The sequence below is a fragment of the Amblyomma maculatum genome, chromosome 5, assembly GCF_055883805.1.
Source record: "Amblyomma maculatum isolate TAMU_Amacu chromosome 5, ASM5588380v1, whole genome shotgun sequence".
Taxonomy (NCBI): Eukaryota; Metazoa; Arthropoda; class Arachnida; order Ixodida; family Ixodidae; genus Amblyomma; species Amblyomma maculatum.
Genome location: NC_139348.1, coordinates 36,852,380 through 36,868,911, shown reverse-complemented (window position 1 = coordinate 36,868,911; position 16,532 = coordinate 36,852,380). Strand labels below are relative to the sequence as shown.

At 45.8% G+C, this 16,532-nt stretch overlaps 1 protein-coding gene across 1 annotated transcript; it reads left to right on the top strand.

Annotated features, from left to right (window-relative positions):
* The first annotated feature begins 7,317 nt into the window (after positions 1–7,317).
* LOC146188047 (uncharacterized) lies at positions 7,318–10,168 on the top strand. Its single transcript, XM_084604982.1, has 3 exons — positions 7,318–7,467; positions 8,781–9,019; positions 10,051–10,168. Exons 1-3 carry the CDS (start codon positions 7,318–7,320, stop codon positions 10,166–10,168), a joined length of 507 nt encoding a protein of 168 aa, XP_084461108.1.
* Positions 10,169–16,532: the final 6,364 nt, after the last annotated feature.

Genomic DNA, 16,532 nt, shown 5'->3' with positions numbered 1-16,532 from the left:
TGAAACAAAAATGGTAGGGGTAACATTCACAGATAGGAAGCGTGCAGAGTGGGTCAGAGAAATAACTCAAGTTACCGACATTCTAGTGGAAATTAAGAAGAAGAAATGGACATGGGCAGGACATGTAGTGCGAAGAGAGGATAACAGATGGCCGCTTAGGGTAACAAACTGGATTCCAAGGGAAGGAAAGCGTAGCAGGGGGCGGCAGAAAGTTAGGTGGGCAGATGAGGTTAAGAAATTCGCGGGGGTCAAGTGGATGCAGCTAGCACAGAACCCGGTTAAGTGGAGAAATATGTTAGAGGCCTTCGCTTTGCAGTGGGTATAGTCAGGCTGATGATGATGATGAAAATTTATGTGTTTGTATCGGACGTGTACGCCGCTAACTGGTGAAGTATGATGAAATGCATTAGATGGCATCCCCGCGGCGCTGCAGATGAAGTTATGCGATGTTAGCAACATAGTGAGAGACCGGAAAGCGTGGCGTGATATGGTTCATAGGGTCACGAAGAGTCGGACACGACTGAACGACTGAACTGAACTGATGATGAAATAACGCGCACTTCCTTAGATATCGTCAGTAGTGAAGCGAAATGAGGAAAGCAACATTAGAGTAATACAAAAAGCAAAAACTAATATTATTCAATAGTTTCTGTGTCTGTATCGGACATGTACACGGCTAGATGGGTGAAGTATGATGAAATAACGCGCACTTCGATAGACATCGTCAGTAGTGAAGCAAAATGAGGACAGCAACAGTCAGTTTAGTTCAGTTCAGTCGTTCAGTCGTGTCCGACTCTTCGTGACCCTATGGACCATGTCACGCCACGCTTTCCGGTCTCTCACTATCTTCATAACATCACATAACTTCATCTGCAGTGCGTCGAGGATGCTATCTAACCATCGCGTTCGCTGCCTACCCCTTCCCCGGCGACCCTCAACCTTTCCCAATATCAAATCTTTCTCCAGCGACTCCTCTCTTCTCATCAGATGACCAAAGTAGCTGAGCTTCAACTTTAGAATTTGACCCTCCAATAAGCAGTCAGGGTTTATGGTTGACAATATCGACTGATTTGATCTTCTGGCAGTCCAAGGAACTCTCAAGAGTCTTCGCCAGCACCACAATTCAAACACGTCAATTCTTCGGCGGTCAGCCTTTTTCACAGTCCAACTCTCGCATCCATACATCACAACTGGAAAGACCACAGCACGAGTTATACGAATTTTGGTTGGCAGACTAATGTCTCTGCTCTTTACTAGGTGGTCAAGGCTAACCATTGCTCTCTTTCCCAGAAGCAGGCGTCTCCTAATTTCATGGCTGCAATCTCCTTCCGAGGCAATGTTGGAGCCCAAGAACAGAAAATCTGTCACAGCTTCCACTTCTTGTCCATTGATGCTCCAGGACTTGATAGGGCAAGACGCCATGATCTTTGTCTTTTTAATGTTCAGTTTAAGCCGAGACTTCTCACTCTCTTCTTGTACGCGCATCAGAACTCTATTGAGTTCCATTTCACTTTCTGCCATTAAAGTGGCATCATCCGCATATCTAAGGTTGTTGATACGTTTTCCAGCAATCTTCACTCCAGCTGAAGACTCGACCAGACCGGCCTTCCTTATGATGCACTCTGCGTATAGGTTAAATAGGCAGGGCGACAGTATGCAGCCTTGCCTCACTCCTTTCTCAATCGGAAACCAATCAGTAAGACCATGTCATTTACATCACTTCCTTGTTTTATTGTATATCATTGGTAGCGTGCGAGCACAGCATCGTCCCGCCGGCTCTGCTGACTCCCTGTAATACCGCAACTACCATTACCCTTTTTCGATGACTTTGCTTGCGAAGGAAACAATACAAATAAGGCAATAATTGGTACTTAGAATTACAGCCCCCGCTTGTGAAATTCGAGGTCGTTGTATCGGATAAGACATATCAAATTCACAGCTGCTGCCATCATTTATTATAGTCTCGTAGTAGTTCCTAACGATATTCACCTTGTCACACTCCTCTGTTTAGGGTTTTTAAGACTGCAGCAGCTTGCGGCGGGGCTGTTGCTGCTTGAAGGTCTGCTCGAAGGAACTTTATACACAGTGGCCCAGCTAATTTTAGCCAATGGTTCAATATTAAACATTAGAGGCAGGCCAGGTAAATCATTTACATAGAACTGCCAGTCCTCTTGCGCATCACAGGCATTCTTTTCTTTTTTTTTGCAAATAAGAAATTATTTAAATATTTCATCATCGTCACCATCATCAGCCCACTGCAGGGGGAAAGCCTCTCCATATTGCTTCGATTAAGCCGGTCCTGTGATAGCTGCATCCACTTGCCTACGAACTTCTTAACCTCTTCCACCCACCTAATTTTTGCCTCCCCCTGCTACGCTTTCCTTCCCTTGGAATCCAGTTTGTTGCCCTAAGCGACCATCGGTTATCCTTTCCTCGCGCTACATGTCCTGCCCATGCCCATTTCTTCTTCTTGATTTCCACTAGTATGTCGGTGACTGGAGTTATTTCTCTAACCCACTCTGCACGTTTCCTATCTCTTAATGTTGCCCCTATCATTTTTCGCTCCCTATCCCTCTGCGCTGTCCTCAACTTAAGTAGAACCCTCTTAAATAGAACCCTCTGTACGCCCCATAGGGGAGTACAGGTAAGGAGCAACTGTTGTATACTTTCGTCTTGAGAAAATATTGATTTTCTCCAATTTACTGCATAATGAAGAGACAATATTTGTGATTTATTAAGTTCAAGAGCACCTTGAGGAACCCCACGGCATTTATTTGCGATAATTAAAGACTCACGCGTTTCGTTTCTCAAGCTCCAAACAAAGCCCGTGAATTACAGAACCAATCGCGTGACTAACGCATTCGCGCACCCCGATTGGTCTGCTCTCAACGGTGGCTTGAGAGAACAAAAATGCTGCGGCCGTGGCTCGCAGCGGCAGGCCGATATGTGTCCGGTATTTTCTTCGGCCGCGTGAGCCTGTCGGTGCATGTGACGGTGCACGTTGCAGCGAGCGCGGCGATCTGGCTTAGCGGGCTGCAGCCATCGCCAACATATCAGCCTAACACTGGAACTGGGCCATCGAGACACGGCCGCAGGTGATTTTGTTAACTGAATCCACGGTTTAGAGCAGGACAATCATGGCGCACGAATGTGCTTGTCACGTTATTGTTTTTGTATTTCGCGGGCTTTGTTTGGAACTCGAGAAAAAATACACTCGCGACTTTCTATGCCGCAAATAAATGGATTGGGGCTTTCTGAAGGTGCTCTCCAACTTTCCAAATCACATTTATTGTCTAATTGTAATAGTAAATAAGAAACATTATCTTAAATACTAATTACTAGAATGCAAAATAAAAATTGCTTGTGGTGCGCAAGACAGCTGGCAGCTGTAAACAGGTGGTTTTCCTGTCCCAGCTCAAATGTTGCATTTTTATCCCTTGGCTAAAGTTAGCTTGGCCATCCTGTACTTCAAAAGACTTAAATGTTGGGCTAGTTAGTGTTCAGACTTAGCAAGCATATTTTAACGCTGAAAAACAAAGTGTCCGTGTTCGTCTCTTCTTCTGTCGATCTGCTTTTTTGCTCTGAAAATATGCCTGTGAAGTCCAGGGAGTGAGCTCTCCATTTCGGCCCTTGAAATGGTGGGATGCCTGCATGGATTCAAAGTTACCACATATGTAAATCTTTTACCGACCACCAAATATAAGGGTAAAACAGATCAATAAAGCAGCACGACTTCGTCACCGGAACGGCGCACGTATGTAACTATTGAGCCAGTAGCTTTATAATGACCCCGCTGATACGGCTCGGTGGTTAACGGACTCGATTACTGATCAGACATTACGTGTCCGATCCCCGTCGCGGCAGCCCTATTTTGGTGAAAACAAAACGAAAGATGCTATGCAGTGTGCGATGCTAGTGCACATTAAAGAAGCCCAAGTGGTGGAAACCGCCCGGAACCTTTCACTACGGCCGCCCTCACACTATCGACTGCTATATAAACCATAAACGGTAACTTCTGAGTTTTTTTTTATTTCACCGCCAATGGTGGCGCAATAATCGGTATATCTCCTTAGTTTGGGCGAAGACAATACCGCTTTCGAAACTCGATGCAAACGATATGTTCAAGTCGGAAAAACAATGGCGACGTAAAATTAGCAGTGAGGCGTGGCTTCATTTTCGCAGTACGAATTCAAGCGGATACTGCATTGCAGAAGCAAACTAGTGTTAAACATATATATTCGTAATTTAGTGAAACGCATATATAAACTTGACCGCCTATATATCAGGGTTACCTGCATCTATATATGCGTATCGTAATATATCGTTCTTCTTTTTTGCGGTAAAATATTAAACAGCCGTTTCGTGTAGGCTAACACCTAAATAAAAGCAAAAACGTTTCTCTACGCTTTTATTTCCTTTCAGCGACAGTTGGCATCCATGAGACGCACTTACACACACACACACACACATACGCACACGCACATAACACACGCTCGAGCGCTCACGCACGCCTGCAATCAAGCTGTGTCAACTAAATGTAAGCAACCTTATACAAAATCGACATGTTTTAGCCCCGGGAAAGCAATACTCTTAAAGGTCGAACAACTGAGTCTACAGTTTCGTTCAATGAAATGTATCATTTAGCAAAGCTCATAGCGCAATTACACTCATGGCTTGAGGAACGAAGTATCGCTGTAAAAATTGTAAATCGTCTCAAAAATTGAGAGTTGCGATGTTATAATAAATATGTAGTTAACGTGGCTCTATTTACTGGCTTTCAAGGAAAGCAATCCCGTTACCAGCATGATGGCTCATCTCTCGGCCATGCAAAGCTCCACCAGGCAGAGAGGACGCAGATCGGCCCAAATGTTTCTAATATTTCGTAATCGATCTAGGAAGAGTTTCGTGCAAAAGGGCTATTTGTTTTAATACGCTCTGTACGCCTGCCCCGCTGCATATCACATTGGTTGTGACTTATACATGTACGTAAAACTAACAAATTTTAATTAAAAAGCCACATCAATTAACTCCCACCATATTATTCCGTTTTTGTTGTTGTTTATATTCTTACGGACGATCAAGAAAGAAGAAGCGGGCAGTGGCGCGGACAGGAGCGCTCGCGCTACGCCCGGCAACGTTTCATTAAACATCATCTCACGTTCATCGAACATCGCTCTGTCCTCTGTTCTCCTGTTTTCATCGGCTTGCCGCTTTATAAGATTTGGATGGAGGTTCTGGGTACTTTATCATCACCCCCTCATTTTAGTCTGAAGCTTCGGTGCCCTGCGACTTCTTGCGCCGTCGGCTGAAGGTTAGGAAGCAGCGCATGGCTGTTCCCCTGCCTGCCGGACCTAGCAAGACCTTGCCTTTCCTCCGCCCCGACCACAAGACACTACGAAGGAGAGACTGACCCGAGACGCCACACATTACCACAACACACAAGAAAAGACCCGAAAGACCATATGTGACCCCAGTGACCAGATGTGCCGACCAAACACCCCACGACCCAAGACACCGCTACACTTCAAGACATCCTCCCCTGCCTATGCCATGCGGTGCGTGCCTTGACCTCCGCCATCGTGTCGTGGAAACGTGTGGCCCGAGAGTATCCTGGGCCAAGGTTCATCGGGAATCATCGTGCTGGCAAGCCGTTCTGTTCTTCCTTCTTCCTCTTCTTTTTCAAGCATCCAGACACACCCATCATCATGCCATGGAATCATCGACATCGGTAAACTTCCGCGTCCACGATCAGGACGATCGCTTGGTGGACCCGGGTCATGTTACGGACCATCAAGAAAGAAGCGGGCAGTGGCGCGGACAGGAGCGCTCGCGCTAGGCCCGGCAACATTTCATTAAACATCATCTCACTGCCATCGAACATCTCTCTGCTCTCTCTTCTCCTGTTTTCATCGGCTTGCTGCTTCGTAACAATATATACAATCGATAATAACTGACCAAGATGTGTACTTGGAATGGAAACAAAACAGTGGTAACAAACATAAGAGCAAACACCAGCCAGTGCCGTTTTCCTTCACGACGTCTAGGTATTTGCATAAATTCACTGGTTGCTAAAACTTTCTCCTATTTTCAACCAAGATCTACTTTAATTCAATTCTATTTTGCCGTATCTGACATTTCGGCCACTAACAGCCGGGGGCACTCAGCCTGCCTACTTAACCTCGAACCCTGCTCCAGCCAATAAGGGCAGCCATCAATCAATACAATGTGCCAAGAAACTGGCCATACACAAACTGTATAAGAAAAAAATTACGAGGGACTTTAGCGACTAAAGTAGTGAAAGGCGATAGCCTGAGTGCCGCATTCTGCTACGCAACCGGCACTAATTAGTAACTGATTAATTAACCAATCGATAATTATTCGGGTAATTGTGAGCAATAAATAGTCATTAACTAGTTAATTATCTGAATTGCTTACTAATCATCAATTGGTAATCAATTATTATTTAATTAGTATTTGATCTGTCATCTGCCCATAAAGGCACTCATTCACGCATACTGTGGTGGTTCTCTGTGATTGGTCGAGACCTCTATGACGTCATCCCGCCTCGGAATATCAGAACGCCGCAAAAGAAGGACACATTTTGTCCACGACAGCATGAGCCATTAAAGGATTTCTCCTTAATAGAAGGACGCTGACACTTCGCCTGAAGAGTTGGCACGTTAGCGCCTTTACCACCGCGTTTATATTCCGCTATTGTTTGGCATTGACAGCCTGGCACAGAGCTAGGCAAAGCGTTAAACGTGATTTATTGGTTCGGCTTGAGCGGAAAAGAAGGCGCAGTATCTGTCTCTCTTCTCAGCGCACAATTAAACTTAAAATGAATGTCTCCACCTTAAAACTGGCCTCCACCTTGACTAATAATTGCGTAACTGAATGGGAACCGAAATTTTATAACACCCCCCTGAATACTGCGCAAACTGCTACTTCATAAGTTGATTCGAAAACATATGCATTTTTTTTCGGCATGGATTTCTCAATATTGGGTTGCGGCACCTTTAAGACTGAACGAGCTATATACGCTGTTGCGTATTATATGTACAATGGATTGCACATATTACACAAGCTGTTTTGTCACTTATTCCAGCATTCACAGCAGTGGTCAAATGTCACTGACTTTTCGCTAATCTATAATTCCTTCACTACATGATAAGTGATAGGCTATTTCCTATCACATTCATGTACTCCATCAAGAACCGCTGCCGCATTTAAGAAGTTTTGCATAGGCTTTCCAACTGCCTGTTTAGCTCCAAGCACAATATTGAAAGGGCCCTCCACGAGGGAGTTGAAGAATCGACCATGTCGAGCAAGGCACAGCTATGCGTACGCACGTACAGTCGATTAATTTCGACGTCTGCTCCTATCCAGGAGTACAAGCAGCTGCACTCTTGCCAGCCGCCTAGCGGCCCATGTGCCGTGTACGCCGGCAAGAGGGAAGAGGTTCTGCAGGTGACACGCGCGTCCGCTTTGCATATCTGAACCGGAATGACAAGTGACCAGAGATGACCACGCCTCGCAGTGTACTTACTGCAAGACAGGCTGCTATGCTTTTGAGACGTTTTTTCCTGGTTTTAGATCTATGAGATTTTTGGAAAAGGTAACACCGCCGTTATCGATCTGCGGAGAAAAGAACAAGAAAAAATAAGAAAAGTTTTAGTGTAAGCCATGAGACATCGCAAAGCAAAATGAGCAAACCAAGCATTTCTAAAGGTTCGCTCTAGAGCTCTGGTGTCTGTGCGGCGAAGACTCGCGATTAGCATTCCGTCACGTTCTCAGATCATGTTGACTGCAAAGCGAAGTATAGATCAAACAGTCGGCTATTTATGAAAGTAGATATAACGGGGCTTGTTTGCGTGCTCACCACCAATGAGAGGCCTTCGGTGATGATGACGCGGGCATCGCCAGCGGGTATAAAAGTGGCCGCTCTTGCACGCAGAAAACACACTCGTGCCTTTCGGCCATTAGCACAAGAGCTTTGGGCTAACTCCTTCCTTCCAAGCAACATGAAGGCCCTCGTAAGTAGCCAGATTATTTTTTTTTTGTCGTTTCTGACATGGCGCATCTTTGAGGCAGATGACCTGTAATGTCCAAAATGGAAGAGTGGTCAGTTTTATGCTTCGCACCAAATCCGCAAATTAGTAACGCCCCTAATACGATACATTCAACAACCATTCCTTTTTTCGGTCGCACTATGGGGTACGTTGGTTGTCATTAAAACTTATTTCACGTATATAGCCACCTCTTTCGTCTATGCAAAGTTACAAAACTGCCCACCATCAATGCTCCAAAACAGATCTAGTGACAGGCGCCAGGAATCCGCATGTTAAAAACATTTGGAGAGACTAAGAGTGCACTAAAATGTGACACCTGCGGTGAGATTACGGTCTGGTACAATAGCTAGATCAACCACTATTGACTTAAGTCCAGAGCTGATATGCGTCATCAAATATAACAAGGATGGCGACACCTTGAGGTCGCCTCAGACCACCTTTTAGCGTACTTTTTAGGCGCTGAGCAACAGAGAACATCCCCAAACCTGCTGCAGACAGCAAGCAATACCACACAGCAGCGAATCAACAGATATACGCGTTTTTGTTTCTCTATTTATTTATCTTGTTCCGTCTTTGATAATGGCCCTCTCGTTAGCCAAAAGAATCGTCAGAGCTCGCGCCTGCAGACCGACCAGTTTTTTATTTAAATAGTTATGGTTTCTGCCTGACAAAAGAACTGTAAGAGAGCTTTTCTATTTCTTTCTTCATCAGACTGTCGTCGTCGCCTGTTTATTGGCTGCTGGTGCCCACTGCGGCGCTGTCTTCACGTACGGCATCCCCGCCGCCGTGATTCAGGCACCGCTGTTGCACCAGACCGTGGTCAGGACTCCCGTAGTGGCCGCCCATAAGGAGCTGGTGCACGTGCCCCACCACGAGTACGGCTACACTGTCGAGGATAGCAAGGTGGTGCATCCAAAGTCCACCGTCGTCCACCACGACCCTCTCACCGGGTGAGCAGACTCCGCCGCTGTTATCTAAAACAGTCTCTTCCTGGAGAATGAATGCGCAGTCTTTACAAGTGGTCAGGGCCCTCAGCAAGTTTATAATGAGTAACCTTTCAGTTATGGCATTTGTCAATGGGATGTATTCAGACTCCACTCACAACCACGTGATCTAGAGATTACAGAGTGCCTGGTATACGAAATGTATTTGCATAGTCACTCTACTGCGAATAGCTACTTTAAAGAGTTTCTGCTTATATGGAAGAGTATGGCGGGAAAAAAAATAGGTCTGTTGCGCGAACTCTTCCTTTTTTCCTGAAGAAGCACACTAAACTTTCACTAACGGCACACAAACATAAAGAAGGAATCGTTTGCGGTCGTAAACTTTTAGGGAGGTTCTTCAATATGTATGACAAACTGGGCCCACTCATCGAACTGTTAGTTCTTAGCTGAACTCTCTTTTGCCGACCAGTTAGGATGACAATGTTATTGCGGCTAAAGGTGAAGGTACAATAGAAACAATCCTCCGTTTGTTCCACGTTTACAGGACATTAGATTCATCACTGCGGTCATTTTCCTTTGCGGCACGTGGAAGGATGATAGAGCTGCACGTATTTATGTTCGTTTCCGCGGGCAATTTGCTTACGTAAAGCAACAAGTTGCTCTAATATGACCTACTGCAGCAAGCAAACTATTATCAAATTCGCCACGCAAACAGCGTTGAAAACGATACGAGAAGAGATCGCAGAACAGCTTTACAATCCTCCTATGAAAGTCAAACACCAACAAGGTGACCCTGTTTCTGATTGCAGTAGCGACAACCGAGTGCAAGATAGTAACACAGAAATGGATCTTTACTGAAGTTGCATCATTGCTCAATAGTTTCTTTAATGACCATGATAGCAACAGTTCTGATGATGATGTGTCGCTAAAAACACACTAACCCGTCGATGTTTCATGTCTCAAAAGCTACCATAACGTCAATTCTCCTTTTGAACATGGACCAGTCTAAACTGTTCTTTCCGCGTGCACCGCTGCAGCCTTCCATACCACCAGACCGACTACCACCACGCCCCGGTGCTGACCGGATCTCGAAGCTCCGTGTACCACAGCCGTCCTGGATATGTCCAGGAGCGAACCAGGGCCTACATCTATTGAGCGCCACCCTCGTCAATATTCACTCTGGGATATGGCTAGATTACATTCCTTGCTTCTTCCAAACCTGTTTCTGAAGATGAATAAAAGTTTATGATTGTACTAAACAAAGCTATCGTTTTTGATTCTCGCATGAAACATCAGGTGCGTAGGTCTCATTTGATTAGTGATAACGCGCCGTTGTGGCTGCATTCAGTCAATGCGATCGTAAAATGCAAAGCGCTAAAGAAAACGGTAAATATTTGCAGTAAGGTAATCATCTTTTAAGAACCGTGTGAGACGCTCGGGCAGCAAGGTCATTGCTGTGCGTTTCGTCGACTCCGATGCTAAAGAACGTTTGGCTCTCTACAGCCACAATTACTAAAGCCAACCTTGCTGCCAATATTTGCTACTATCGGCGGTTTGCGTGAAAAGAGGGACAAATTAATTATTGGCATGAATCAAGACCGGTGAACTCTCCAAAACCATTTAACGCATTGTTATAACCCCTGCGATCGTTGAAGAAAGCCTTCGGCGTTCATGCGAGAAACAAAAAACGTGTACGTGACCAATGTGAGGATAGTCGGCATGTCAGCATGGAAACCGGATGGAGCCGAGAGGAGAACTGCTGAAGAAGGATATCATGGACGCGGCTCCCGAATGAGCTGAACGTAGAGCGCACAGTACACGCTCTAGAAAGTACCCTTGTCAGCTGCCACTTTGTGGCGTGTGCCGAGAGACATGAGGTTCACATAATAACGCGGAAACAAGACATATGACGACTAATATAGCCCGAATGCTCAGTTCGCCTATTCTATCTGCACAGCTATGTCAGCGTGAGACCGCAATAAATAAATGGTCCTTACGCTAACACCTGTGGCTGGCATAATTTTGCAGGATCATTTATTATTTATTTAGGCAAACCGAAAGATCAATTTGCCTCACGAGGTCGGGCCCATATAATAGCTAAAACCCCTCAATAAATTTGCTAAACGTAGCGCCAACATGTGAAGACTGCCGCCGGTCTCCTCTCCTCTGCATTCCTTCGACGTTCGACATTCCCATTGGCCAAGTGCCATCACGTGTTCTCGCACGCTATTTTTTTTTTTTTTTTGCTTGTTGCGTTGCTGCCTCCTTTCCCACAGTGCCAAACAACGCGCGCGCTGCGCATATCGTCATGTGTTTTGCTACTGCCCGCTCCTCTTTCGCAGTGTTAATGTAAATCATTTGTTCGAAATGTCGTGCTGCTGCGTTTTCGGGTGCAGCTCACGTAAGCATTGTGGCGAGGCATTGTTTAGACCCCGTCGGCGAATCGGGATTCGGCGCGGAGGAAGGTCTGGTTGCATCGAATCGGCCGGGTTCATTGTCGCGCCTTCTGCGAGCAACGGTCATCCGAGTGTGGGTCGGCTGCGTGTGGCCCGGGGTGCATCACGGACTTTTGTCGAGCATATACAGCCTTGTTACTATATTGCAAATAATTGCATAGCCGCTCGCGCGCTGGGAGCCACGATCGCAACTCGAGAAGAGGAGCGGCGGCGCCTGAGGAGGAGAGAGACAAGATGGCGCTAATTTTCGCTTATTGAGTGGCTTTACCTGGACCTAATGATGAGCGAAAGCTGTTGTTGTTGTGGTTGCTGTGACTATAGGAAGCAAGAAAGGAAAATGCACGGGCCTGCTACAGGCTCTGAAGGCTGTAAAGCTGAGCCACATCCGCTACTTCGTGCAAACAGAGGAGAAAATAGAGAATAAAGAAAAAGAAGGAGAGGACGCGCGTCGCAACATACTGTTCGCTTCTAGACTGGGCTTTTTCTGTTTGACATCAGGATTTCACCCAAATTTTCTAGGTTGAGTTTCTGGCGGTGGTGCTTGCTCTGCGCAATCTAGACCTATCGTACTCAGCAGAGGCTGTAATAACACACTCTTATTCCTTGTGCTCGCCGCTTTCTTCGAATATGGATTCGTCAATCATAAACGTGAAGAAGTACTTGCTGTAGGGCTAATTGGTTCATATGATTGGTTTATTCTTAAACACGTTTATTTCATTGCTCATTTCACATTTCAGTCTCACACATATGATGTTGGTACCAGATCACAGCAATATGACAGTCAATGAGGTTGCTGATAGACTAGCTAACGAGTCTTTCAATGGCCCCGTGTTATCTATCCTCCCGGATACAGCGTACATAACAGCAGCGCTGTTTCGTAGGCGCTCCTTATTAAGCAGGCAGACTGAATCTATATTAACACCGAATGATTACCTCCATCTCAAATATTTCGGTAGTAGGAGACCATGTAAATCACGGTAGATTGAAGTCCCTCTAACTAAGCTGCGCTGCATTATCCCGCTTCTAAATTTCTATATCATCATCATCAGCCTGACTATACTCACTGCAGGGCGAAGGCCTCTCCCATATTCCTCCAATTAACCTGGTTCTGTGCTAGCTGCATCCACTTGACCCCTGCGAACTTCTTAACCTCATCCACCCCCCTAACTTTCTGCCGCCCCCTGCTACGCTTTCCTTCCCTTGGAATCCAGTTTGTTACCCTAATCTACCATCGGTTATCCTCTCTTCGCACTACATGTCCTGCCCATGCCCATTTCTTCTTCTTAATTTCCCCTAGAATGTCGGTAACTTGAGTTATTTCTCTGACCCACTCTGCACGTTTCCTATCTCTTAATGTTACCCCTACCATTTTTCGTTCCATAGTCCTCTGGGCTGTCCTCAACTTAAGTAGAACCCTCGTGGTTAGCCTCAACGTTTCAGCCCCATAGATGAGTACAGGTAAGATGCAACTATTGTATACTTCCCTCTTGAGCGATACCGGTAAGCTGCTAGTCATAATCTGCGAGTGCTTGCCAAATGCGCTCCATTCCAATCTTATTCTTCTTGTTATTTCCTTATCATGATCCGGATCTGCGATTACTACCTGCAAATCCGGTTACTACCTAAATTTTTATATGCACAGGTCTAGTTTGGCGCTTACTCCTGCCTGCGCATTATGCGGGGCACCGGAATCAATAGAACATTTCTTCCTGTTCTGCTGCCGTTTCACCATGATAAGAAGGCGGTTATTTGGAGAAGCCATTACAACAGCTGGGACTTAATTTGAGCAGCCAGATTTTTTTGCAGTTCGGTGCCGTCATACTCAGGTACAGCCACAGGTCTGTTTTTAGCGCCATTCAAAACTTTTAATAGAATGTAAACGTCTGCCTTGCTAATAGGCTTTGATATTTATAATCTGTAGATACGAATCTCTCAGTTTTCACCTCCTGCGTGTGTTATGAATTCTCCATTTTATTTCGATTTTTCATATTTTACTTTCCTCCTCTCTTCTCCAGCAATCATTTCATTTTGTTTGGCGACGCAATTATACATATCAAAAACAAATATATCTGCACCCCAATTCATTACCGGTACCCCTCTGTGGGTATGTGTCATTAATTTAGATGAGAACAATAAGGACAACAAATACAGCCGTTCTCCGCCACCGAAGCAGTCGCGGGTGCAATGACAGCCTACAACAGATACAACTGCTGGTGGCCGGCGAGCACCCGCCGCAAACGGCAGGGGCCCACAATTCCCAGCCCCGTAGGGCCATGAGCAGCCCCCCTCCATCTCTGACACCACCTTTAAAACAGGGACTTTTTATATTTTTTCTTATAAATTAGTGTACAGGAAAGGAATGGCGCAGTATCTATCACACTTCTGGGGAGACGCATGAACCGCACCGTAAGGGAAGGAAAATCGGAGTGAACGGGGAAGAAGAGAAAGAGGAGCCGTACTGGAGGCTCCGGAGTAATTTTGGCCACCTGGGCATCTTTAACGTGTACTGACATCGCACAGCACACGGACGTCTCTCCGTTGCGCCTTCGTAGAAACGAAGCCGCCGGCGGTCGGGATTGAGCCCGGGTACTTCTGCTCAGTAGTCGGGCTTCCTGACCACTGCGCCACCGCGGCAGGATCATAATTTTTCTTTTAATTTTCTGCTGAGCTCCAAGTGTGAAAGGTCAGAGGTTAAAGGTCAACCAAAATCAAAGGGTCAAGGTCATCTATTGGATACCAAGGAGGTCCATAAGGTTACACTGCAAAGCGGTCGGTTGTTTTGGGGAAATGAAGGCACAATAGCCACACTTTATAGTGTGGCTCCTTGAAGGTCAATAGCTATCCCATGCTGACATTGTGTGTTGGTTTATAGAAAAGAAAAGGCACAGTACATGTCACATTTTTCTACGACACCTGGATCACAAAGCAACAGTTTGACCTCCTGCTCTTTGAAGGTCAAATTGAAGCCCCAAGCGAAGACCGGCTCTACCTAGCATGGTGACGCTTCCACTTCAAAAACAGTCATAGCTATTACAAACACCTTGCACGTCAACATAAGGAGTGAAGTGATTGTTAATGTTCCTGCTTTATTGAAGGACGTGTAACTCCATGAATGGAAGAGCTAACTAAAGCTGAAGATAACAACTAATTGTTTGTTGCGGAGGCAGTGGTTGTTGGTAAGCATTTGAGTGGACTCTTTTTAGTGTCCTGACCTTGACTGCATTTGTGGGATTTAATTAAAGAAATGTAGCACATGGGCTAGGAATGATGCAGTGGGCAGCTGTGAATTGAATTTAACTGAGGTTCTTTCATGCTCTGGTGTCGACGAAGCACGTGGTTGCATTCCTAATGCATACGCTAATAATGTTGTTGCATCTCGTGAGCCAGTAAGTGTGCCAAGGTGCAGTTAGCCCAGCACTCCTTGCTAGTTACTTCATTAATAATCTCGGGTAATCCGCAATATATTTGTAGATGAAGTTTTGCAGAAAATTTTGGCGAAGGCATAAGAGAGACACGACGAAGCAAACGAGTTTTGTCTTTCGTCGTGTGTGTCTCTTCTATGCCACCGTCCAAGTTTCTGCGCTAACTTTATCTAAAATATGCAGATCCAACTGGCCCGACAGCAAGCAGTTTTGATATGAGATAGATGTCGCCGCATAGTGTGTGCGTTCTTTGACAGTACTCTTTTTTTTTATGACAATACAGGTAACAGCAAGGCATTTACACTTACTCCTAATCTCAGCCCGCAATTCGAAGGGCTTGTCATATCCAGCCGGAATGCTTGGTAGGTAGTCCTGGGCACCTAACCTGTGGAAAGTGTCAGCCTCTCCTACTGGCCTGCCCCTAAAATATACATACAAGAAAACATTGCTGCAGCAATCAGTCGTTGCATCGTTGCAGTGCAGAACTCAAAACATGGTATAACATGGTAGTGAACAGGTGCAGAAGGGAACATGGATACCGCCAGTAATCAGCCATGCGCAGGCTTGAACTTACGCCACAAGCCACTCGTATTAGTTTCATCCCCAAAAGAAGTTTGAGGCTGCCGCAGGCATGGCGTGCCTTCCGCTGCAGGCCGTGAATTCTGAATGGGGCCGAGAACTGGGGAAGCAGACTAGTGACTCTAAATGTCCTCCGCAAGGTATTGTGGCGCCGCATGCGATGGAGTACCGTTATCCTGAATGCGCGCACGACAACAATGAGTGCTGGGATTGCGGTTCATGAATGTTCTGAACTAGTAACATGCGTGTTGCAGAAAAGAAAAAAAAAACTATTTTTAGGTACATATATCTACGGGACCGTTCTGAGGAGGTCATTTATTTAGCATTTTCCAACCATATTTCTGACTTCAAATCGGCGAAACGCCAGCTTTTGATTCGACTGAGGCCAATAAGGATTTGGCGAATCGGAAACTGCTGAATATCAGAAAACCTGCAGTTCACTTTTTAATCGAACGCCTTACTTGATTCACGCGCCGTGTACAGAAAGTGTGACCAGAAAACGTTCTTCGCACTAAAACAAGAAACCGCTGTACGATTTCCAGCGGAGCGCATAAATTTATTTTCTACGCTGGACTTCTTTTCTTCTTTATTGCATAAAATATAACCACCACAGGCAGGCTTCAAGCCCGACTTGTCGCATCCCTCAACCCGTCGTGCACAGTTCTAAAAGAATCCAGCTCTTACGTTGCACACACATCAAAATTCAGGGAGTCATACATACATCGAGTAAAAGCAGCCAGGTAGGAGGTCGATCCTGCGCAGCATATACCCCCGCACCATACCACACTGTTCTCTGGACAGAGACTTCGATGAACGTGGTGGCTCTGCGTGGCGATCCGTCATACGGCTCTTCCACAGGCTAAACAATCCCATGAGCACAAAACGATTACATGGAACCTTAGAAACTTCCACTACAGGCAAAAACCTTTTAATGGAGGGCACAATATGAATGCCCCTTTTTGCGAGTCCATTGAATGCCTGCCCCCCCCCCCCCCCTCCCACCCGTCAAAGAAAGAAAAATCCGGCCTCACGACAATACACAAAACCAATATCTATAGTTTC

What these genes read in the sequence shown, in the direction of transcription:
- LOC146188047 (XM_084604982.1), top strand. Translation starts at nt 7,318, where the DNA reads ATGTCGAGCAAGGCACAGCTATGCGTACGCACGTACAGTCGATTAATT. An exon ending in AGAGGGAAGAGGTTCTGCAG is followed by an intron (nt 7,468 to 8,780) that starts GTGACACGCGCG and finishes TTTCTTCATCAG; the next exon opens with ACTGTCGTCGTCGCCTGTTT. An exon ending in CACCACGACCCTCTCACCGG is followed by an intron (nt 9,020 to 10,050) that starts GTGAGCAGACTC and finishes GCACCGCTGCAG; the next exon opens with CCTTCCATACCACCAGACCG.